At 43.2% G+C, this 24,522-nt stretch overlaps 1 protein-coding gene across 1 annotated transcript in view; it reads left to right on the forward strand.

Moving 5' to 3' along the window:
- Window positions 1–24,262, forward strand: part of LOC144771902 (interleukin-18 receptor 1-like) — a 383,123-nt gene extending 358,861 nt beyond the window's left edge. Inside the window, exons 8-10 of the mRNA XM_078656140.1 lie at window positions 1,395–1,553; window positions 19,845–20,488; window positions 23,267–24,262. Of these exons, the coding sequence (XP_078512266.1) occupies window positions 1,395–1,553; window positions 19,845–20,251 (566 nt within the window). The 3' untranslated portion in view covers window positions 20,252–20,488; window positions 23,267–24,262. The remainder of the gene's footprint in view (window positions 1–1,394; window positions 1,554–19,844; window positions 20,489–23,266) is intronic.
- The last annotated feature ends 260 nt before the right edge of the window (window positions 24,263–24,522 follow it).

The raw sequence follows: 24,522 nt of genomic DNA on the forward strand, positions 1-24,522 counted from the left end.
TTAGGATGGCTGGCGGGTCCGTGGCGGATGGTCTTCCGTTGGTCGACTTATCGACCGGGCGGAAAACATGCATAATATGGTGGCGGTGTCTGCATGCGGTCTTTTCTTTGGGGGCACGTTGCGGGCCCCCAGGGGTTTGGTGGGGTGGGTGTCTGCACTTTGCGGGTACCCATGGTACCCCCCGACATTTGCATGCACAAGGTGGCAGGCACCGTGTGGTGCCTGTCATGTTGTGCATGCAAATGCACAACATGCTGATTTTACATTGTGGCGGGTGCTGCTTGAAGCACCGCCCACCGCAATGTAAACAATGCGGGATACACCCGCCAGTGTGGCGAGTGCATCGTAATGTGCACAGACGGACCTCAGCACGCCTGGCGGACGGCCCGAATACCGTTACGAAAAGTCCGCCCGCCATCGTAATAGTGCCCTTTGTTTGGAAGTAGTCCGGTCTGATGGGGCTTCAACACAAAACAAAATATGCTGATAAATTCCCTAGTTAAGGTATTTATGTATCGGGAAACTATATATATATCTTTACCCGATGTCCACGAACATTTATATAGATTCCTTATAGTGTATACACACTAGACCCTTGGGACCTCAGTTAAAGGTTGGTGGAGTGCAAACCCCACTGTGAAGAGGCAGGACTCCCATCATGCCAATCTTGTAGTTCCCCTACTTCACTATAGGTGTGGAAATCAGCAGGTGTTGACTTAGGTGCCTCTGTTGGCTCTGCATTTGAAAGCCTTTGACTATTATACCATCCACCACAGGTTTAGGGCTATCCTTCCATTGTGCGTTTGTCCTTTTTAGGACTGCCAAGCAAAGCCTGGTTGTCCTGCACAGGAAATAATATACATGCCTCTCAGGCGCTGGGAAAATACCCTCAGCGCCTCAGGGCAACTTTCCGTTTGCTTTTTTGAAAGCAAACTCCCACTTTGGAAATTTGTTTCTGAAAACAAAAAATGGAGAGTGAGACAAAACAACATGGCATCCGCTCAGTATTCTTTTCTGTGTTGTATGCAGCGACTGCAACTGTGGATTCAAAGAAGTTCAATGACAGGCAGTTCAGAATTCAATAATGTGTTAGTCTGTCCACCACCGGAAGAACAGAGAGTATGGCCTCCATACTGAATGGAGTGACAGATTACACACACATGCTTAATTTTGTGGACTTTCGTTTAGCCTTATTGACATCTTCTCAGAGAAAGTAACATACAAATATTTCCACTTAAGAACTTTAATTGGATTCCGAACCCCTTTTATGATGTGTACAGGTAGAGATATATATCCCGTTGTATTTACCCATTCACTTGACAGATATGAATATTAGTGGGTATGTGAAAAAAGAATTTGACTTAAGTGAGAAAATCGTGGTATTTTTCTTTCAGATGGAAAAGAGTATGATGCGTATGTGTCGTATCTAAAATATTCAAAGCTTGAGACTGAAGCTGAAACAAAGTTCGCACTGGAAGTTCTATCCCACACACTCGAAGACTTTTTTGGATACAAGTTGTGTATATTTGAGAGGGATGTTATGCCTGGCGGAGGTAAGAAAATGCATCCTTCAAAGAAAGTAGCACAAGACTTTTCTCTGTATTAGTTTGAGGCACATTTAGATCTGAAAAGAAAGGAACACGTGTTACATGATACTAAAATGTGAAAATAGGGCATTCAATGATTCATATGTGAAAGAAGGTGTTGATGATTCAGAGTAGTGTAAAACAGCATTAAAGTGCTTTAATCATAATACCAATATGCAGAGGAAGTTTTAATAGCACATTGGCCATATGCAAATAAATTATATGCGTGTGAAATTAATATTTTAGCAAATACACAGTAGCTCACAATATAAAGACTTATTAAGATGTTTATTCAGGAATCTGTTGCTAAACTGTGGTACTAACATCAAGGGTTTCTTGATAGAAAATTGTATGTGATACAACCATAGCTACAACAAAACATCATCAGGTAAGAAATAATACGTTTACAAATCCTACATTAATTTATTTTTAAGGAATACCACGTGGTAACCAATATTAAACTGAAATTAAGGAATTGTAATGTTGGTATCAGAACTGGAAACAATGAGAAAACATGAATAATGTAGGTCAATAGGACCAGGACCTGTGTACCCTCTGATACTGACTGCCAATTTTAGAAAGGGATATACAAGCTTGACATGAGCCAAAGGTTATGGAGGACTAGGTTAGGGGTACCATGTGTGGCCGACCTGTAATGGAGGTAGACCAAGCAAGCCACTGAGCAGAACAATCCAGGTCCTACAGAGATGAACATTAGCATGTCCACCCGTCCCATCAAGGAATTCCAGGCTATGCCGGAGGATGTGCTGATTGAGCCACGCTTCCAATGACAATCTGAACTTGAGTTCTTACTCAAGTTATTGTTGATGGGCCGACTTTAGGGCATCACGGTTTGACAAACCTCAGCATGTGAAGGACATACACAGCTTTGAAATGTTGTGACAGAGATCATGTCTTGTCCTGAAGAGACGCACGGGAAATAGGGTGTGGGTCAAACCACTGGCCCTGAAATAGGGATTGTTTAGGTGTAAAAAACTCTACTTAAAAATCAGAATTTGCATTTTACTGCGTAATTTCAAACATTGATTGACTTCCCTACTGTATATATGTATCACATTTTATTGTTCACTTCACTGCACCTATGACCATTGCACCATCTGCACCAATGTAAATAACATAACACCAATTTGGTAAATAAATACAAGGAGTCATTGTTGGCTCCAAGAAAGACTTTATTGCAATATTGGATTGTAACTTCATGGAGATTCATGAAATATGCCCATGGATCTCTTGTGTAGATTTTCTGTTGTACCCTGGTTCTGTTAATGGCTTTAGGGTTTGGTACTGTGTATTTTTTACTTTGAAGAGGTTGTATGTGACAACATATTGAGTGCAATAACATCGACACTCTGTTATGTTGATTGCAGACTATTGTCTTCAGACTTAGGCCCCATTACGAGTGGTGGCGATTTGCTGAATGCCAGACTGGCAGTCTGCCCGCTTCATTAGCACTGTGGCTATCGGACCATCACAGGACTGCTGCTGTCACCAGGGATCGATGATCCCAGGTGGTGGTGCAGCGGACTATGGCCCCTAATAAGCTGGAGGTGCGGCTGCAACATCACCAAGCATAATAGTAGTTTCCTCGCTGACACACTTTTAATGGCTGTGTGACCTCCATGAAAAGTGTGGCAGAGATAAAACAAAGTGGGCAGTTCAGGGCTCCCCTGTTGCCTCTGTGCCATGGGGTGCATGCAGGGGGGCACATTCTTGCACCACATCTACTTACCTTGACGATATGTTGACATTCAATATTGTTCAGTTGACAAAAGTACTGGTTAATATTTAGCCCTCAATATTCTCGTAGTAAATCAGGCTAGCTAAAGGTAATGTCAGAAATTTGATTACTTATAAAACTCATTGAAGGAGTTTAGATAAAATCCTATTTTTACATTGAGTTGACCATACTTATTTAGCTACACCTGCAAAATTAGAGTTTGTAAGCCTTTTTCTGACAAAAGAGATACACCAAAATGTCACTCATTACAACACAGTGTTCTTTTGTCTGAACACAATGCAAATGACTTATAGAAACTGTTACAAATGGGATCTCTGGTTGGCTAAGGCTTGTGCCAAAGCCAGGCAGAGACCACCACTCTAGTCAGGGCAAGGGAATTACACGCCAAAGATAACCCCTGCTCACCCCCTTGGTAGCTTGGCACGAGCAGACAGGCTTATCCCGGAGGCCATGTGTAAAGCATTTGCACACGCACACAGCAATAACATCCCAGGCACACTACAAAAGGAACTCCACACAAGACTATATCAAAAATAGCCTTTGTATTCTCATAACACATTAGCATAGTAATCACACCATATACACTGTGCCAACTGGCACTGGGCAATATTTACAAGGGATTATATACACATGACAGGGCCCACTGGACCACTGTCAGAACCATCACAAAGCAAACTTAGTAAAAGTAAAACAGATCATAAACGTACAACCAGTAACCACTGGTAATCACTGTACTTAGCATCAGCCTGTAACATAAACTACATTATGCACAATATCACATCAGGCGCAAATTATATTCTGCTCCAACCTCACCAGCATAAACACATTATGCAATCCTCTCATAAGTCTAAACACATTAGACCCTAACCTCCTAAGCATCACTCACATTAGGTGCATAAATCAAACAGTGAAACATAATCTCACTAGCCTAAACCATAATATGCAAAACAACCTCATAATCATAAATAACACATCTAGAGGTATAAAACAGGGTGCGTAAACCATACTACATACATTACATTTCCTAGCACCCTATAATCACATTAGGACCTGGCGCCCTACAAGCCTCACAGTCCCCCTGGCCAACTGACCATCTTCAAAGGGGTCCAAATGCCCTATGTCCCAAAAGTCAGGGCACGCTGCCAAAGCAGCGAAAGTCAAGGGTGCGCACTCTGCGCAGGCCTAAACGTTGCAGCTGGCACTAAGTGCTGCGCAGCTGTGAATGTCAGGGGCAAAGGAGTCCATCTCACTCCTAACTCAAATGACATGTCTCCAAATAAAGAATAACCTAAACGGTGCAGCTGCCCCCTACTTGCTGGGCAGCGGGGAATATTAAAATGAGGCTTGGGCTCTCAATGTGCCCTTAGAACAAATGCAAAAGTGTTGCAGCTGCCCGCGCTGGTGCGGTGTAGCCACGGATCAAGAAAAAGGGGCCCTGGCACATCTGGACCTACGGGGCCTCACTGGGGCTTCTCTGAAATAATGTTGCCCCTTTAAACATTGCAGTTGCCCACTGTCAAGTGGGGCAACTGTAAAAACATATAGCCACTATTGGAGCAAACACGGGCCCCCCTGGCCCTTAAGACAAATATGGCCCCTTCATTGAAGCCACACGGGGCTCTGAAAATAATCCTTCCCAACGTTGGAGCCACACGGGGCTCTGAAAATAATTATGCCACATTGTTGGAGCACACGGGGAGCTGCAAACAAATAATGCCCCCAAGCCCCCACGGGGACTTTAAAAACAAATGGTGGCCGCCTGCCCGAGATCAGCCCTCACTCACTGGGCTCTTCCTCGCGGCGGGAGTCCTCGTTGACCAGGACAGACCGGCAGCACTCCTCTCACGGCGCAGGGCTTCCCCCCCCACTCCTTTGAGCCCCGTGCTGCTGTCTGCAGACTCAGCCGCCTGGCCTACTTTACCCGGGCCCCCCTCCTGGGACCCAGGGCTTTGTCATTGAGCCTCCGAGGCTCCGGGCAGTACTCCCTCCTTCTCGCGTTCTCCGACAGACGGAACTTCCTTTCCTCAAGCGGAAGTCCCGTCCCGCCCCAGGCAACGGCTGCCTGATTTCCAGTTTTCGACCGGACGCGGGTGGTCTCCCGCATTACAAAAATGAGTATACCGCGGCCATGTGGAGTGGGTACCCATAATTAAATAAAAACTAAGCACGGTGGGCACCCGCATAAAGGTAAATGCATCAGCATTACAAAAGCGGGGTGGGCACACGCGAAACAACGATAACTGCGGGGTGGCACCCGCCGCTGCAGGCATCACAGGGGAATCCCCATGGTGGGGGTTCCCTCTGAAAGGGGGCAGCAGCTCAGCACTGCGCAGCCCCCAGGCTCTCCCTCTCCTGTGGTGAAAGTTCAAAAGATAGTGCTCCCAGGGTGCAAAAGAAAGGCTGCATAAAGTCCTGGGGAATAAGGAAAATGAATCAAAGTCAGCCCCCGTAAAAAGGTCCTCAAAAGGTGAAAAGGGCAATGCAGGGCCCAGGGAGGCAAGCCCTCATGGGAGCCCCCCCTGGGCCCCAGCAGCAGCTCGCCCTGGCAGGAACAGCAACCAAGAACTGAACAATTTCATGGGGACACAGACTCTATATTTATATTAGCAACTCGCTTTGTGTCACAGCATAGGGTTTAGGGATACCAGTTAGATGGGGTATAGGGGAGCTTTGGAGCACTTTTTTTTGCTCGGCTCCTCTCTCCTTTGTCAGGTGGGGGCTCAGGGATTAGACGCACCACAGGGGGCGGAGCCGGCATTGTGGAGGAAAGGCACAGTCCTATTCAGGTCCCAGTTGCAACTCCTCCCTCCCATCTACATGCAGATCTACCTATTCACCACTGGGCATACTCCCCCTTGTCTGCTGCAACCACCCACACCTCTCAGCTCCTGTCAATTGCAAACCAGATATGCAACTCACATCAGGCAGGCAGACACACAGGACACAGAAATGCCAACTTCTAAAAGTGATAGTATAGAGTTGAAAGTGCCACCAAGGGGCTTTTTTTCAATCCACTGATTTTCAGTCTAAGGTCCTGTATTAAACAATTACAGAGTCCTGTTGATCAAATCAATAACTGGTAAGATTTTTTATCAATTTAGATGACCAAATTAGTCACAATCAATGATCAAAGAAAATAAAGATGGGAAAAGAACACGGAAGATATTTTTGTTTAGTAAAATTTTTATCTTTATATTTTTTCTTTACTTATAGGGTACATCTCAGCTGTAGTTGTTGATTACAATGCTTGACAAATGAACAAGGAAAACGTAAAATCAACCTATATTTCATTTGAAAAAAGTCCAATCCTACACAAAGAATTATTAGATGACATCTATTCTACCACAATAAGATAGTCACCAATAAGTATCAATCATAAACAAAGAAATGGGCTGTAAATTTGACGTTTCGGTCTTGAGTTGAGTTAATCCTTTAGACCATCTTCAGGACAGATAAATATGCAAATGGTAGTGACCCTTCACAATGTGGTCCGAATGTGCCTTGTATATGTCCACCGACAATTGAATGACTTTTTTTTGATGATCCTGTTATTTATCTGTTTGTACTTTTCCACAGAATTAGACTTGGACGTTATTATGATTTGGAGATCAATCGTCTGCCAGTATTTAGTATCGGGCAGTTTTTATGCTTCAAATTTCAAGAAAATTAAATCCAGCGTCGTCGGTCAGAATCTCAATGCGTCACACCCGGGAAAGCCCCGAACTTCTATAAGTGGCTTTTCTCCACCAATCACCATAAATCTGCACACACCATTGCGCAGCATTTATTCTCACGCGTTCACACAAACTAAACTTGCCCCTGCACTCCTCTCATATCAGCAATTATCAAGGACACACATATTCCCAAGCATTCCCATGGGAGGGCAGGCCAATCTCACCACACGCACTCAGAGAGCACACATACTTTACACTGAGCCACAGTGCTAAAGTGCACAGAGGCCAAAAATCACTACCACTATGTCAGAGCTTAAGGCAAAAAGTTTAGGGGTGAACCTGCCAAAAGGGCCAAGTCCAACAGATCCATATTTCTTTTTGCACATTAGCTAGGCTGACATGATACATGTCAGATTTAAACATTTACCCTTGGGCTGAAGTCTATGCCCAAAAAAGAAGCTGGCAAAAGCAGGGGACAACTTCATCAGATGAGAGTATTGCATCTGTTACTGACACTCAACTATCTAGACCTCCTGTGCCTGCACCAACTCTAATCTCAGTGAGCGACACTGCCATTGCTGGCCCCAGTACTACTAAGGTTGCCTTTTTAGAGACCAGCCCTGCGGCAAACCGTCCGTGTTGAACAAAGGGAGTTAATTTGTTCCGACTTATCAAGCCAACAGCCTTGATTCTCAAATTGCTTTGTATAAATTCTGTGGAGAAGTGTGGCTCAATGCTTAGAGCGGCAGACCCTGATGCAGAGGTCTGGCCCGGGACCAGGGTTCAATTCCTGCCTTAGCGGGTCTCGGCGGATCTTGGGCTCATAATTCCTCGGACCTGATTTCTCGCCTCGGTGCCTACTCTAAGCATGGGTCCCACGCTGCAACTCTGGGCAATAGCTTGCTTAGTCTCCACAACAGCCCCCTACAGCGCTAGGGATGCCTGGTTGCACCCTGGGGATGCCCAGGAGTGGACATTTCACGGGGAAAAACCAGGAAGGGTTCCCTAGCGGTATGAGTACAGCGCCAGGACACTCAGGAGTATCAGTGCGCTTTACAAGTACGGCTACATTTACATTTACATTTACAAATTCACTAGAAAGTTAAGGTTAAGATACTTTTTTTCTACCATTCCTCATAAATCCTCTCCTTTACAAGAAGATGACTATCAAGTATTCAAACCGAGGAGCACTTTTGTTCCTCCCACGTCACACACAACTATTGACTTATTTGAGTCATTGGTCAAACAAGATTTAGCTAGACTTCCCAACGTCATCGCAGGGAAACCAAACTTACCAATTAGAGATCGGCTCACTTTGAAATCTTTACAATTGAACAAATCATTGAATTTTACCAAAGCAGACAAGGGCGGTGCTCTGGTAGTGATGGATCGCACTCAATAGGACACCAAGATTGACTTGATGTCGCAGGATTCATCGACGTATTTACCACTCTCTGAAGATCCTACTAACACTTTTTCGACTCTGTTGGATTCTATTTTAACACATGCCATTGAGATGAAGTGGAATGATTCCAAAACGAGAGAGTATTTGTTTAGCCGTTTTCCGCGGAGACCAGGTTTATATATGCTCCCAAAAATACACCAAAATTTGAGGGATCCCCCTTTAAGGCCCATAGTACCCAGTTGTGGATCTTTACACAAGCCACTAGAGCATTACCTCGATGTTTTTTTTCAGCCTATTGTTCAAGCCAGTCCTTCATATCTTCAAGATACTACCCATTTGCTCAACATTTTACGGACCATCAGTGTTTCTGGAAATGAACAAATTTGGTTGTGTACTATAGACGTAGTGTCTTTGTACACTTCCATACCACACACTGAGGGCATTGAAGCTATTAAATGGGCTTTGTTGAAACAAGACAAGATGAGAGCCAATAAGGTATTTCTTTTAGAAATTATTCATTTTTGTTTGTTTCATAGTTACTTTCATTGGAAAAAACAGTTTTTTCTTCAAGCCAATGATACTTTGATTGGCTTTTCTGGAGCCCCCAGCTATGCAAACATTTTCATGCTGAAATTTGAGACTGAGCAGTACAAAAGGGGGTGGTGATGGACGGAGCATCTGAATCAATCAAACACTCACACCCAGTCAAAAGATCTGGGTTTAATCCATCACCGTTCTTTAGCCCACTCTGCCACCCCAGTTCAAACATGGCCCTATGCAAATCCGTCTGACCCTGTGCCTCATGGGAACAGTCCAGCCCGAACTGCCAAGCCATGTCTTCCCTGGACCGCAAACAAGCTGCCGAGGACCGGTTTCTGGCATTCCAGCCGTCTTCAGCCCGGCTTGCTTGAATACAGTGGCAAAGTGAGCAAGGAACTCACGTCTGAGCATACCCTGCCACACTTATGGCGGCCAAAAGCAGTACGAAATTTGAGACTGAGAATATTCTTTCTAATCATGCGTGGACCTCGAATTTGGTCACATACAGACGTTTCATAGATGACATACTTATCATCTGGCAAGGGCCACGCAGCCAACTTAAAACACAGATTCTCAAACTTAATAGTATCAATCACCGGATCCAATTCACATTTCAAATTGAATCTCATAGTATAGCTTTTTTGGATGTCATGCTTAGACGCTCTGGCACTATTATAGAGACTACTGTTTTCAAGAAGCCCACTGACCGTAATAATGCTCTACCCTTGGCCTTTGAAACGCCATCTGCCTTTTTCTCAATTTTTGAGAATCAAACGGATAACTTCAGATTCAGAGTTAGGCTTGCAGACCATGAGAGAAGCAAAAAAATTTTTTTTAGAGAGGTTACCCTCAACGAGTCATTGACCACGCTGAGAAGAGAGCATCTGCCTTGAATCGTGAGAAATTATTATTACAAAAAATAACAGTGCCTTCTTTTCAGTTGATGGAAGTATTTGTATCTACTTTTTCCACTCACTCAGTGTTGGTGAAAAAAAGTATCCTACGAAGATGGGATCTACTCTAGTCTGAACCGGATTTCAAGGGCATGTTCACTAGTCCTCCTCTATTGGTATACAAAAGATCACATAACCGTAGAGAGATTTTGAGCAAACAACTTGATACGAATAAGGTTCCATTTAAAGGAATGACTAGGTGTATGAATTGTTCACATTGCAATAATGTCATTGTTGGCAATAGTGCATGTCATCCTCGCACAGGCAAAAATATTCCCTTGAATTTCAATGCGAATTGCAACAGCCATCACGTGATTTATGTTATCAGATGCCCATGTGACTTGTTGCATGTGGGGACGACAGAGAGGATTCTTTGCACCAGGATTACTGAGTACAAAAGCAGAATCCGCACTAAGACTATGAGTTCACCCCTAGCACATTGGCAGCGTGAAAATCACCCCATCGCACAGCTTAGATTCGGGGTACTTGAAAAGGTAGATGATCAAGTAGACAGGGACATGTCGAAGTTACTCTCTCAGTGTCAAATTTGAATTGTCATGCTTTTTGTAACTTCTGTTTGGCAACACTTTCTCATTTAGATATTTGCATTTTCTAGATAGCGGATTTTGTATTAGATCAGGTTATCTTGTTCAAGTGGACATTTTACTTTGGCTTTAGAGCACTTCCAATTTGTGTCGACTTTTTTGTATATTTGTCTTATTGCCTTTTTATTGGCATTTCGTTACTCTTATTTCTATTATTTCTATTGCACTCATTCATTTATTCCTTCTTCACTTTCTAATCCAATCATGTTGATGCATCAGGGTTAACAACGTACCTTTTATAATCGTGGTTGAGCCCATTTTGCTTATTGCGCTTCAGTGCTTTATTCGTTTTTGTCACACTCGACAGGTTTTTTTCTCAATGGGAGCTGGTTGTCGCAGTCTTCTTTTCTTGGTATTTAGGTGGTACGCTCTAATGCGTCTCGCAGTGATCGTTAAGCTGCCGGTTTAGTCCTCTTTCTATGCGCACTACTTTTTGCACGCTTGAGCCTAAGTATCTGGAACTAACACGGCACCTTAGTTGCGGCCGGTGTTCTTCAGAGGGAGTTCCTTTTCAGGCACTGCTCACATACTTGACGGGTAAGCTTAAATCTTACTTTGTTCAATTTTCTTTTTCAGTCTCAAGCGGAGCTTATATTGGGAGTACTTTGAATTACAGGTGGTTGTGATTTTACCAAGTGTGCATTTTGATTGCTGTAGGCTGCTTATATTTAGACAATGGCGTGGTGCATCGGAGGTAGATGTCTGTTACTCTTGTTTGTTCTTTTACTATTGTTTTTTCAGTTTTCAAGAGATTGTTTTCTCAATACCTGATTCCAATCCATTTCTTGTTGTTTTGGCAGTTCTTTTTCACTGATGCCGGTTATTTATTATGGCAGAACGTGCTTACAGTTCTGCTATAAGGTACGCAGATTTCGCTGTTTTATTGAGTGCTGATTTAATCACACTTTCACTATTCTTTTACGCTGGCACTATCAGAGTCTTAATTTTGGTAGTTGGTGCTGTGGTCATGTTTTTCTAGATTGTCACTTTTTGAAATGTGTCGACATGGAGTCGGGGAATTGGTGCTCTATAGTCACTTATTTTTAAAGCCCTATGTCAGTATTACATTTCTGACCAAGATTGCATTGATTTTCATTACAATTGTTAATTTGCTTGTTACAGATTCCCCTGATGAAGGGCTACCTTGTACAGCCCGAAATGCAATAGGAACTTTGAAGCTTGTTTCTGCATGCTGAATTTAAGCTGTATTATTTATTTCATATTGGATTTGATCTGCCAGGACGTTTGAATAAATAACGCAGATCTAAAATCGTTTGTGTTTTGGATGACATTTTTTTAACACTTTGGATTCCATGTATATTGTTTTGATCACTGAGGATTTATTGTATTACAAGCCACAGATGTCACTTATGTTTGTATAATTGTGGTTGTACACTATTTTCTGACACACTTGTAGTGCACCAGGCTAACTTGGATACACTCCCAGATATTCTTCTTTCATTTTGAATTAGGTGGTCTGCAGAACCCCTCACCTGGTGAACACGCAATTTTGTTTGTAAATATTCATATGCATATCTGTACTGTTGATGCTGATCGTTTGAATTAGTTTCTTGAATGCACCCCTGCTGCGTTCACTTTCTTGTAGATTTAAACCTTAGGCAGCTATGTACAACTGGTTAGACATTTAAGGCTGACATACTAAAGTTTTAAAGTACCTTCCTGCACAGTCAAGTCAACAAAGCTTTATTCAATTACTATATTAGACAATCATAAAAGCACATAAAACCACAATGCATTACACAATAAGGATACAAATATCAGATATAAAATTAATTCATTTTATTCTGCCACCTAAATGCTCTAATAAAAAAGTTAAATACTGTGCTTTTATCCATGGCAGGCCAGACAATCATAATGCAATGTTTTTCCTGCATTTAAGTACACTTTTTATAAACATTGCTACGCTCCAAACTGTGTGTTAATTTTCCAAAAACTGTAATACAATAAAAGCAGGTCGGCATTGTCTTATACAGAAGGATTTTAAAATTTATACAATACACGTTTTCCTAAGTCCATCATTACATTTACAGAATAGAACAATATGTAGGGTTGATTGTTCTGAATGGTCATCGCAGGGACACAAATGCAAAACTTGTGACCAGTTGTTCATTTTTGGGAAGCGTATAAGTCTATGTAAAATCCCAAGTCTGAATCTGGTCAATGAAAACCTGTCATAACCACCAGAGACAATGCATAAATAAGGTTGGGTGCTACAAGTTGTTAAAATCACATGATTAGACAGTGGGCTTTATTATGTTTCAAATAATGTTAGGCCCTCTTTTTTTTAACTCTTTTCTTGTGATGGTGGACATGGTTCTGGGCTTAGTGTAATAATTTGGATGGCCCAGATCACACATAACATCTCAGATATACCTTAGCCACGGGATGGTTAGAACCCCATCCATTTTAAAACTATCATTTAAGATATCCTGACTAAGGGGTCGATTAGGATCGCGGACGGACTTGAGTCCGTCCGCGACCCCAGAGGAGGAAGGAACGTCCGCATCGGCTGCGGCGTTCCCTCCGTGCAGATTCGTATGTGACCGCCAGGGTGACGGTCACATCCTCTATCTTTAACATTGCGGTGGGTGCAGCTTCAAGCTGCACCCGCTGCAATGTTAAAAATGCATGCATCGCATTTGCGTGCACAAAGCGGCAGGCACCGCGCGTGCTATTTGGGACTGCCAATATATATCTTAGGAACGCATTTTCCACTATTTGTATAAGGTGCAGGTCAACATAACCCTAAACCCCTTCACCATACATCGTCGTGGAGACACATTTCGCTCTGTAAATCTGTAAAAGCTCCACCGGCGGCCTCCTACCCAATTTTCTTGAACTGTGACCCTCATAAATGACAGTTTTTTGACTTGCACCACTTGGGCCTAGGAATCATTTAGATCAAAAAGAATGCCAAGATATTAGAATCTTGTAGTAAACTCCATCATCTGCTTATGAATATACATGTCCCTGCACTTTTGGCTGCCGTTGCCACATCTCATTATAAAGGTTTTCGATATATTTACCCTAAGGCCCTGATTGTACATAATAAGCGTATAGCTGTTTAAAATCCTTTGCAACCCCACTTGGGTACGCGTCATCAGGACTGCATCATTCGCGTTCAAGATAGGCATTAGCCTATTTGTGGAAAATCTTGGATACCATTTACCAGTGCTGTAAAGGTTAAAAAGGAAGGGGAACAGCACACTGCCTTGCCTTACCCCCTCCTTATTGGGAATGGGTGAGAGCATTCTTCATTTGCACCAAACCTCACTCTCGCCTTAGCTTCACTATATAAACATCCTAAGAAGTGAATAGTTTGCTATTCCACTCACAGATCCTCAAAAATCTTCCAAACCTTATTTTGCCTAACGCAGTCAAAGGCTACTGTGAGGTCCACAAATGCTAAAAACAGCCTACCCTTCCTGGCCTGAATATACGTCCCTATGATCATGTTTAAATTTAGTCTCTGTTTGACGGTTCCTAAGCATTTGCGAACGCCATACTGTATGTGAGTAACCTTGTTATCTTTGGCCCAGCCCTGTAATCGTTCCAGACTGATTCCGCCAGCCACTTTTACTACGGAGTCTACTAGGATATTGGCGTGTAGCGGCCGGGATCCTGGTGATCCCCCTTTTTAAAAATGGGCACTTAAATGGATTCCAACCAGATTGTTATAAAATTGGAGGAGCAGCTGGCAGTAATTACCTGAGGTAATAACGGGCCCCATAGCATCACATTTGACTTATATAAGTCTACTTAGTTTTATTAATAGTTAAATTATGTGTGACATGTGCAAATGTCTCCCCAGAGCCAAATTGGCTTTTCGGCAGTGAGAAAGTGATGCTTAATGGAAATTGATCTCTCAAAAGGTTATCATGAGTAGTAAATAGTTTGACTCTACTCAAGTGGCTATTTGACAGCAAAATATAGTCTATGGTTGTAAAACATCCTCTAACGTTAAACGAATGCCTAGGGCGATAGGCAGGACACATAGCTCATTGGCAAACCCTAAATCAAGGCCAAACATCACTTTGTTAAACAATTTGTACAGTAGTTACATTTTATGGGGTTAATGCACAGTTGAAAGTTAGTACCTGATTTAGGCTTATGACTGGAATATATTTAAAGCCCTCATTCAGCTGTTTGATGCCCCATGTCTCATCCCTCAGATTGGGCTGAGACGGTAATGGAGTGTGTATTTTTATTTCTTTTTGTAAATGGTCAGGGATTTTTCTACGTATGTTTAATTTACCAGATCTGTTTCTATTGGGAGTCCTCATTTTGTATATGTTCAAAATCTATAGTTGTAGTTAGTCAGTCTATGTCTTCTAGGGTATTGAAGGTGTCAAAGCGATTACAAACCGGGACCCTGTAACAATGCTGCATCATGCCTGGGTCACTCCTAGCCATGAATCCGCTCCACTGTACCTTTGGTGGTGGTAGAAATACCCTAGTGGGAATATGTTAATTCCTTGGGCCGTGATAGAGTGGTTAGCAGCCCTAGCAAGATAGTCTGCACCAGAAGGGGGGGATCTAAAGGTTAGGACCATGCAGTCGTCTGCAAAATCTTTACTTGCTTTACCAACCCAACCTATTCTTCTAGCCATAGTAAATTCAAAGAAGAGAATATTGGTTGGACCAGTTCTAGTGCTCAGCAAATGCAGTGATGTGTTCCTTAGGGTGGTTCAAAGTTCGTGAGCATGAGTGGAAAGTGGAGGGACATTTGCCAGTATAATCGTAAAGGGAGTGGCTTCGGGCGAGAGTTGCAAGGACTGATTTGAAATGATAGGGTTACTAAAGTTAGGCCTTTGCTGCTGCTGTGCGTGGGCATCTCTCCCTCCGTCCCCCAAGGAAGGAACCCTATTTAGTGTGATCCTAATAATAATACTACCATCCTGTATGCTGGAAATTGTGGGTCCTTCTATTTTAGGCAAACGCCCGATGGGTTCTAGGGAGTGTGGGGGCATTTGTAGGTGAGATCGAGCAATGTTTCCACTGTACTATCATTAATATTTAGGTAATGAGGCTGGCCACCCTTAGAGTTGATTACAAATGGGCGAGCCCCAACCCCAAACCCCAGATTTGCTGATCGCCAGGGACCCCTACCAGGACATGTACCCTAGGGGAGGGAACAATTCCTTATACCCAAACCCTCAATTTTTGTGAGTCTATCTTCAATTTAAGTTAATTTTAGTAACAGAGGGTTAATCAGAACAGAAACCATAGTCTCTAATCTTTTCCAGAAGTCCTCATCGATTTCCGTGAAGGCAGTGTAACAGAGTCAACAGTCCTCAATACCGAACTTGACCCAAATTCGCAATCTCTGTTCCCACTTTGGTTTCCACTGCTGGTGACTTGTAACTATAATAGGCCCATTTACTAACTTGGGAGGTGGGGGGGCTTGTAGATCTGGAGCCAGTTGTTGTATGGGTGGAGATTGAGGGGGATGTAAGGGGATACTACCCAAATGGTGACTGACAAGTGAGGAACGTTTCTGCAAAATCAAAGGCTCCAAGGAGAGCCTACACTTCGTTGGCTCGATCTCATGAGTGAGGACTGACTCAAGAGAAAAGCTTGAGTGCTCCTGCTACTCCAGGCCCGGCTGTCCATTAATGGTCTTCTGTTTGCTCATTTCCATACCACTGAAGATGTTAGTAACAATAAAATTGGCACTGTACCTCAGTGATGGTGCTTAGAAATCCCAGGTCCAGATGTTAGAGGGGGGCCCAGCCCAGCCTCCTCTGTGCTCTGATGGGCTTAGATAGGCCCGCCCTTGGCCCGGGCTGTGCTGCGGGACCCTGTAGCTCCTTTTAAGCCCCTCCTGGTGTGAGTTGCACGCTTTGGCAGCTCCTGCCACCATGCCCCTTGTTAGATGAAGTTCTCCCTTGCTGGCTACCGGTAAAGTGGATGTGTGCTGTACAAAAAGGAGTCCCCCCTTCCTGCACTGAAATAGTCCTTAGAGGCATATTTATCTTTCTATATGAGCTGCAGAATGCAGCACACATGGAAAAAGGAAGAACTAAGGCAAAATTTAGATATTTCCCCTCTATGTGCCTCTACTGGATAGGGACACCTTTTTGATACAAACACAGGTTTACAAGTCTTTGGAAATCAGGCTTTGGGTCGAAATACATAGATGAATGCCTGGAATATCCATTCTCCACCCACGTAACACCTACCCGAAGGTATGTGCTACTTTGCGTTACTTTGTATTTACTAAACCACACGAACCCACACAAAGTGGCTTTCCATGGCTTAGTAAACTCCAAAAATTATTTTGCGTCAGGCTACACCACAAAAGTGCCACAACCCCGATGCTAAATCATAGTGAATCTGGGCCTGGATTTGCATGAGGCAGGGGAAAAATCCCAACACCATGATAACAGATACCTACAGTTTGGGCACATAGGGAAGGAGCCAAGAGTTTGTACCATACAGGGGATATTACCGGACAGCAGGTAAAGAGGAGAAATGTAGGTCCTGGACTGGCAGTTTCATGGTCCACTCACCTCTGTAAAGCTGGCTGTCAGGTAGACACCTGTCCAAGTTGTGCAGTAGTGTTATTCTGGGGTCTTTGTCGAGCACCCCCGATTCGGTTAAAGAGAACTGGGAATATGGAACAAAAAGTGGTTCAGGAGCTCCCACTTTTATACAGAATTAGGAGACAGAAGATTTGGATTCTCTATCTTGCTTTCCTGTTTCCAGGTTGGAGTACCCATAACAGAGGCACAAAGAGGTGTGATCAGTCTGCGCTTTGATTACCAGCAGTCACATATGACAGTCACCAAGAAGAGAGATAAAGAGCTGCACCCTTCTAAAGGACCCTTCACATCCTGGCACAGGTTCTGTAGTCCCTCCCTTTATTCCTGCCACCCTTGAAATTGCAGCCTCAGAAAGACTAATCAGTGGCTCTCTGTATAAGAAAGGACTTAATTGTATATCTAAGGGCAGTCTGTCTCCTCTTTCTTCCCATTTCAGTGACTGGTTCCTCCACTCCAGTCTCAGGAATGTCAGTAATATACTTCCACTGTCTGAGAAAGCAACCTAACCTGAATCTTGTCCACATGAAAAAGCCAGTGGCTTCCGAAATGGAACCCACAGGACTTTCTCAGGCAATCATGCACTGCACATTAAAACCAGTAGAATACATGCATGACGGGTGCTTGTGATCTCAGCATTAGGATTTTGGGTTCACCATTAGCAGTGGAAGTTTGTATGGATGGGCCAGTAAGCTCCCATTCACCGGATGTAGGTAAAAATATTTTCTCAGACTCTAATTACTAATAGACAAGGGTAATTGTTACAAGTGTGAAACTTGTGACCGGAACAGTAGTCCCGCTTCACTATGGTAAATGGCTGGAGCAGCCCTCTAGGTCCAGGACAAGAAGAGAACCCTTCATGATCGACTGGATTTATTTGAGGTGGTACCAGAATTCAAAAACCAGCAAAATAGATGCTCACAGTTTGGGCACACAGGGAAAGAGAAACAAGAGTATACTATGTCAGGGACTTTTCTACCCCAGTAGGTAGAGCGGAGAAATATGGGTCCTGGACTAGAAGTATCATGGCCCATGAATGGCAAACAGATCTTCTACCTGACAATGTTCATGAAATTATAGAGCATAAACTCTTGCACAATCCTTTTGGAAAGGGTCACTAGGCACACCCACCAATACCAATATGGATCCCATGGCTTCCCTAAGCTTCCGTTCCAGTCCTCATGGGTATAGGATTTTAGGAAGTTCTTCCTCCATTGCCCCAGCCATTGCAACATTTAAAAAGAAAAAACAAATTGTAAAGCATAGGTGAAACATATCTTCCGTATGATTCACATAAAACACTGCTTAAATTAAACACTTTTTGGAATGCTAGCCATTAGGAAAAAATGCAGTGGTAGTAAACAGGTTATGTATTTAATTGTTCTTATATTTGGCTTCGATGAGGCAAGACAAAAACATTGGTTTGCAGGCGACGTTGTAATTTTGAGACAATATGGGTCCAAAATCAAACCTACTATTTGCTTCATGCTGGAGTCAAAATTTGCAAACTACTACACTGAATTGCTTTGAAAAGTAGAGTAATGTAGCCTAACCTACACTACAGTCCTCCCTTAAAAAAGTAATATTAATTAGAGCAAGATAGCTTATGATTTTCTTGATTTTGAACCATTTTTATTGATTTCAATCAGTGCAGACAGTTTTATATCAATGTCAGTTGTCAGTTACAAACTACATCCCAGTACGGATTCCAGAGGAGATAGATTATGATTGTGATAATTATGATGGTATTAGCCATATGTCATTTTGTTTTAGTTGCTGCTAGTATTAGCTATCTATGATTGTATTTTTGTTACAGCTGGTATTAACTATAACTCTCTGCCACAAACAGAAGTATCTTATTTTATGGATGAAATCAGCTCTATGAAATGTATCAAAGCTTACAAAACAGTGACATAGGATATGTTCCTAGGTGGCTAGCATATCATATATCTCCAGGAAGCAGATACATTAAACAAGCTCTCCTATTTTTTCCATGTCAGAGTGCAGCTTTGTTCTCCTTAAGGGGCGTTGAGTGTTTCTTCCAACACGTTGGCTTTATTGCTAAGACTGCAACTGCAACACAGCAACATATATGTCTTCTGCTATTCAGGGTTAAAGACAGGGTAGAAATGCTATGTCACAGGTAGAATGTAGGGGCAGTGCCAAAATTGAGCCGGTGGTTGCTGGTGAGCCCTGCAGGCACTTATTTGTGGGAACCAGCACTTATTTATCCTAATCAGATATTACTGAGAGCAAGAAAGGAATAAACAAAGATGGGGAAAGAAGCAGGAAGGGTAAGACTGAATAAAAGTCACAAAGGGAGATAGCAGAAACACACGCAAGTGACATAAAGGGTCAGGAAGTGTCTGGTAGTTGTTTAAAGAGGTATTAGGTGGATTCAAGACTACACATTCTGCAGTGCTGTGTATATTACCAAAGTGCCTTGGGGGTGCAAGAAGCCGGTGCAAATGGCAGTGTCTGTATCTCTGCGTGGCTTGAGAAAGCAATTACATTTGCTTATTTTTTTAACTCTTGAAGCTATCTTGTTGTAAGATTTTATTTTAATATTCTATTTTTAATCATTGTATGGCTCTCTGAACCTCACCTGGGCTTGGTTCACGTGGCCAAAAACGACAATTGAATAAATAAAATTGACTTATGGATGCTTCAAGGGCACTCCTGGAAGTCATAGTATAATAAAATTAACAGTGTTCTTTACCCATTGCTCTTTTAAGATATGGATGTGTTTTATTTTCCAGCCACTGTGGATGACATTGATTCACTTATTGATAAAAGCAGAAGATTGATCATAATACTGAGCAAGAACTACACCTCTGACAATGCAATGTATGAACTGGAGAGTGGACTCTACAAGTCACTGGTGGAACGAAAAACGAAAGTGATAGTAATTGAATACAATCTTCCAGAAGACTTTACACTATTGCCAGAGTCTTTAGACCTGTTGAAGTCCAGCAGCAAACTAAAGTGGGAAGAAGATAGATCTCGTCCACTCAATTCAAAGTTTTGGAAGAAAATGCAATATTTAATGCCAGCAAAACCTTTCAAGCCACCTGGCGAAAAACCGATAGCGTACAATGGAAAGGTTGTGACTTTCTCTTCTCGGAAAAAGTATACACTGATTAATTGCTTCGCAAAGGAAGTCTGAATATTTACAAATTGACACGTTTAATGTTTCAACCTATTTTAACTTTATTTTGCTCATAAACTATACTGCTTTTTATACTTTGTGCTTACATGATTTGGCTGTATTATCCAGAGATGAGATGCATGTATAAGCGCACTATTTGTCTTTCTTCTCATTGCAGCAGAAAAAGATACATTTAATCTTGACTGCAACCTGCAAACGAGATGGGCTACCTGCATATGTGAGTTCCTGAAGCAAGCAAAGAGAGGGCTGGATGTTAATCTTTATGTTTATGTTTATGTTTATCTTTATCTTTATGGAGTGTGTGTAGCCATAATAAGCCTGACCTGGTGTCCCCACCAACAGAATTGTTGTCCAAATGTTGATTGAGGGGAGTCCTATTGCTCCCAGTTTGCTGCATTTTTAAATCCTTTTAAATACTTGTTTTTAACATCACTCCTTCACACCATAGTTTCATTCACATATACAGTGGTTGTGTGCACTCAATAAAGCACTCTGCACGCTCCACGTATATAGGTATGCAGTAGTTGTGCACTGTAGTTATGTTATGTTATGTTATTTATATTTTTATAGCGCACAGCTGCCCCAGCAAAGGGGCGTCCTGGCGCTTTGACAGACACTATAACATAACACACAAAAGAAAGGGAAATTAACCAGACAAGGGAAACAGGAAAGTTTTAATCGCCTGCCTGAAGGCGAGCAAGTCTTCAAGAGCTCGGATATGTACCGGAAGCGAATTCCATAAACCTGCCGCGAGCACCCTAAAGGAGCGGCCACCCATTCTGCTCAATTTGAAGCGTGGACAAGCAGCCAGGTGAAGCCCCTCCGATCTCAAGGATCTTGTAGGAGTATAGGGCGTGAGTAGGTTGGCGAGTGCCGGCGGCGAAGAAAATTTCAAAATTTTAAAGGCCAGACACAGCGCTTTGAACTTAATTCGCTGTCTGACCGGTAGCCAATGTAAGGCCGTGATGGTTCCAGACACTGAGCAATGTCTGGGAAGGCCCACAATGGCCCGTGCCGCGGCGTTTTGTACTCTTTGGAGCCTAGAGGCCTCCGCTTGATTCACCCCTAGCATCAGCGAGCTGCCGTAGTCCAGCCGAGATAGTATTGAGGCCTGGACCACAAGCTGTCTGGTAGGGGGATCAAAATACTTTAAAACCGGCCTTATTCCCCGCAGAATGCCGTAGCACGTGGCAGCCACCTTCTTGGTGTGGTCTCTGAAGGTAAGCGCGGAATCCATCCAAATGCCTAAATTTCTCACTCCAGAAGCTGGAATAGGCGTGACACCCAACTCTGATGGCCACCATTGGTTACCCCATAGCTCAGCGTGCTTCCCTAATACCAACACCTCCGTTTTGGTGGCATTCAACTGAAGGCAGTTGGTACGAAGCCAGCTTGCCACTGCCACAAGACCCGCTCGGAATCTGGGGGCCTCCACCTCAGGGTCTCCACTAAGTGTCACCGCTAGCTGTGTGTCGTCCGCGTATGAGGCCATCGTAAGACCCCACTGTTTGACGACACCAGCCAACGGTTTCACATAGAGGTTGAACATTGTGGGGCTCAACGAGGATCCCTGTGGTACCCCCAAATCTAGGGGATAGGTGGCGGATTGGCCAGGTGGTATAGCCACTTTAAAGGAACGATCCGAAAGAAAGGACCGAAACCACTGGAGCGCGATATCAGTCACTCCCGCCTCCTGTAAGCGTTGGATCAGTATCTGGTGGGACACAGTATCGAAGGCAGCGCTTAAATCTAATAGTAAAAGCGCTGCAGTACGACCTGAGTCCAGTACCTGGCGAAGATGTTCCGTGATGTAGAGTAATGCCGTCTCGGTACTGTGTCCCGACCGGAAGCCGTTCTGACTGGGATCCAATATCTGGTTACGAGCCAGATGCTCAGACAGAACAGAGTTGACATGGGCTTCTGTCACTTTAGCAATCCAAGGCAACAGGGATATGGGTCGATAATTTTCAGGCAACCGGGAGTCAGAGTTGGCTTTTTTTAATATAGGAGTGACCACTGCCTGTTTCCATGCCGTGGGTACCGTTCCGTTGGACAATGACATATTGATAAGATTCAATATGGGGTCACGGCACAACGGGGAAAGAGTGTTAATAAAGGCTGGCTTTAACGGGTCCGAAGGGGAACCTGACTTGACCCTGAGGCTGAGCCTGTCAAAGGTCTCAATAGTCAGTTCACAACAGCGCCAGCATGCCACCATTTTTCCAATGATCTGGCAACAATGTGACTTATGATGGTTTTATACAATAATGCTTTAACCCTTGTTTCATTATATCTTTTTCTCTATGTATAGGCATAGGAATATCCACAGAGGTAACCTACACCACATACATGATACTAGCATGTTTTTCACGTTCCTCCCTTTTTTCATCTTTATTTAAGGTCCTGATGAATCGCGTGTAACTAGACACAGTGCGAGAAACATGTCGACCACCTTCACTTCTAGTCTCCTCTAGGAAAACAAGCATTGATCTGTTGACACCTAGCGAGCTAGTCCCACCTTTTAACCGCAGCCAGGGGACCCCCAGAATAAAGTGAATTCCGGTACCCCTTGCTACATTTTAACCTCCTTAGCACATCACTATACTATTTTGCCCACACACCCCCACTTCACCAAAAGGCTGTCGGATAAAAAGATCTCCGCCAAAGCGCCCCTCTTTGAGGTGAGCCCGTCGGGGATTGCACCGCCTCCCCGACGAGGAGCATACGCCGATGATGAAGCATGACACCCTTCTGGGTGTGTGAGGCAAATCCATCCGACATAATGGATGCCCCAGGGTGTCGCACGAACACCATTGGTCACGCCAGTTAAAACTCGTCTATCCCTTCATAGGAACAGTTCAGCAGCCCCCTCTTTGCTTGCCTATCACTTGATACGGACACAAGCTGTTACTGGACCTTCCACCCTTCCGGGTTGGTAAATTGTGTCTGTTGATCTAATTGATCACTTTTTCTCCCTCCTCTTTGTTAAAAAAAAAAAAGTCCCTGAAGCAGCCAATAAGGAGGGGACCAGGTCCTTACCTGACCTCTTTCACCCACATATTTCTGGCATGTGGTGCCACTAAAATAGTTAACACTTTAAGGGGGATATTAACAAAGAAGTGGAGGAGTGAGGCGTTAGCCATCATGGCTTAAAGCCTCACTCCACCACTTCAGAAACACAAAGCTGCACCATATTTACAAGAATGTGGTGCAGCTTTGCATTTCCCCCTGCGCTGGTGCTACACTTAGCAGTTTAGCGCCAACGCAGGCATCCTTGCAACATAGTGCAAGGGTGTCTGCATGCAGGGTAATATTGTTTATGTGCAGGAATGTGTCCCTTCCTCCACTTAAACAATCTTGAAATGCCATTTTGTCACTTCTCTGTGTGCTGCTTAATTCAGCACATATGCAAGTTACAAAATGTAATTTTATTTAAAGATTTGCACACAAAGCTAAGGTGCACTGCCAAGGGGTTCTATCAACAAAGAAAAATCAAATGTCCATATTCAACAGTTCTTTGATGTTTCATTTATTTCTTTATTTTCTCTTCAATCAACACAACGGACAGCCGACGCGTTTCGTCCAAATACAGGACTTCTTCAGGGCTGTTAAGTACAAACAAGTAAAAACCAATATAAAAACAGACTTGTAACTAACATGACAGACTTTTTCTTAAAAAGCTCAACAAAGACAGACAAACAGAATATTAGGATATTACAGAATTCAACTATGTACAAAGATACATGAAAGCTTCATGTTTTTACACCTAAGGCCAAAATGTCTACATGAAGCGATAAGCAAGGATATGCATAGACCCAGCCGGGTCTGTGCTCATACTTGTAGTCCTTACATATACATATCTTCTAAAATATCATATTATAAAAGAGACAATATGAACTGGTGTCACAAATAACATACAAACAAGTGAAGTAACCAGGAAGAAAATACTAAAGGACCCATTAAGTAGCGATCCCACTAAATGAAAGAAAAGAATAATAATAAAGAAAATAATATCAGAAAGTGATGAAAAAATGAGCGAGAAGACTGTAAACCTTTATTTCAATAGCACAAGCAATCCAGAACCTCACCCAAGTGGTTTGTAAGTATGAAAGGGAACCAGAAGAGCGAGTGCAAAACACAAAGGTACCCCAAACAGCACACTCAAAGCGTACAAAATGTGGTAACCATCTAAATAAGGTACCCACCATAAGGATAAAGTAGAAACACCCCATCCAGTCTTTTTCAGTAGGACGTGCCTCCGTTGCTCG

This window comes from Lissotriton helveticus, chromosome 8, assembly GCF_964261635.1.
Source record: "Lissotriton helveticus chromosome 8, aLisHel1.1, whole genome shotgun sequence".
NCBI lineage: Eukaryota > Metazoa > Chordata > Amphibia > Caudata > Salamandridae > Lissotriton > Lissotriton helveticus.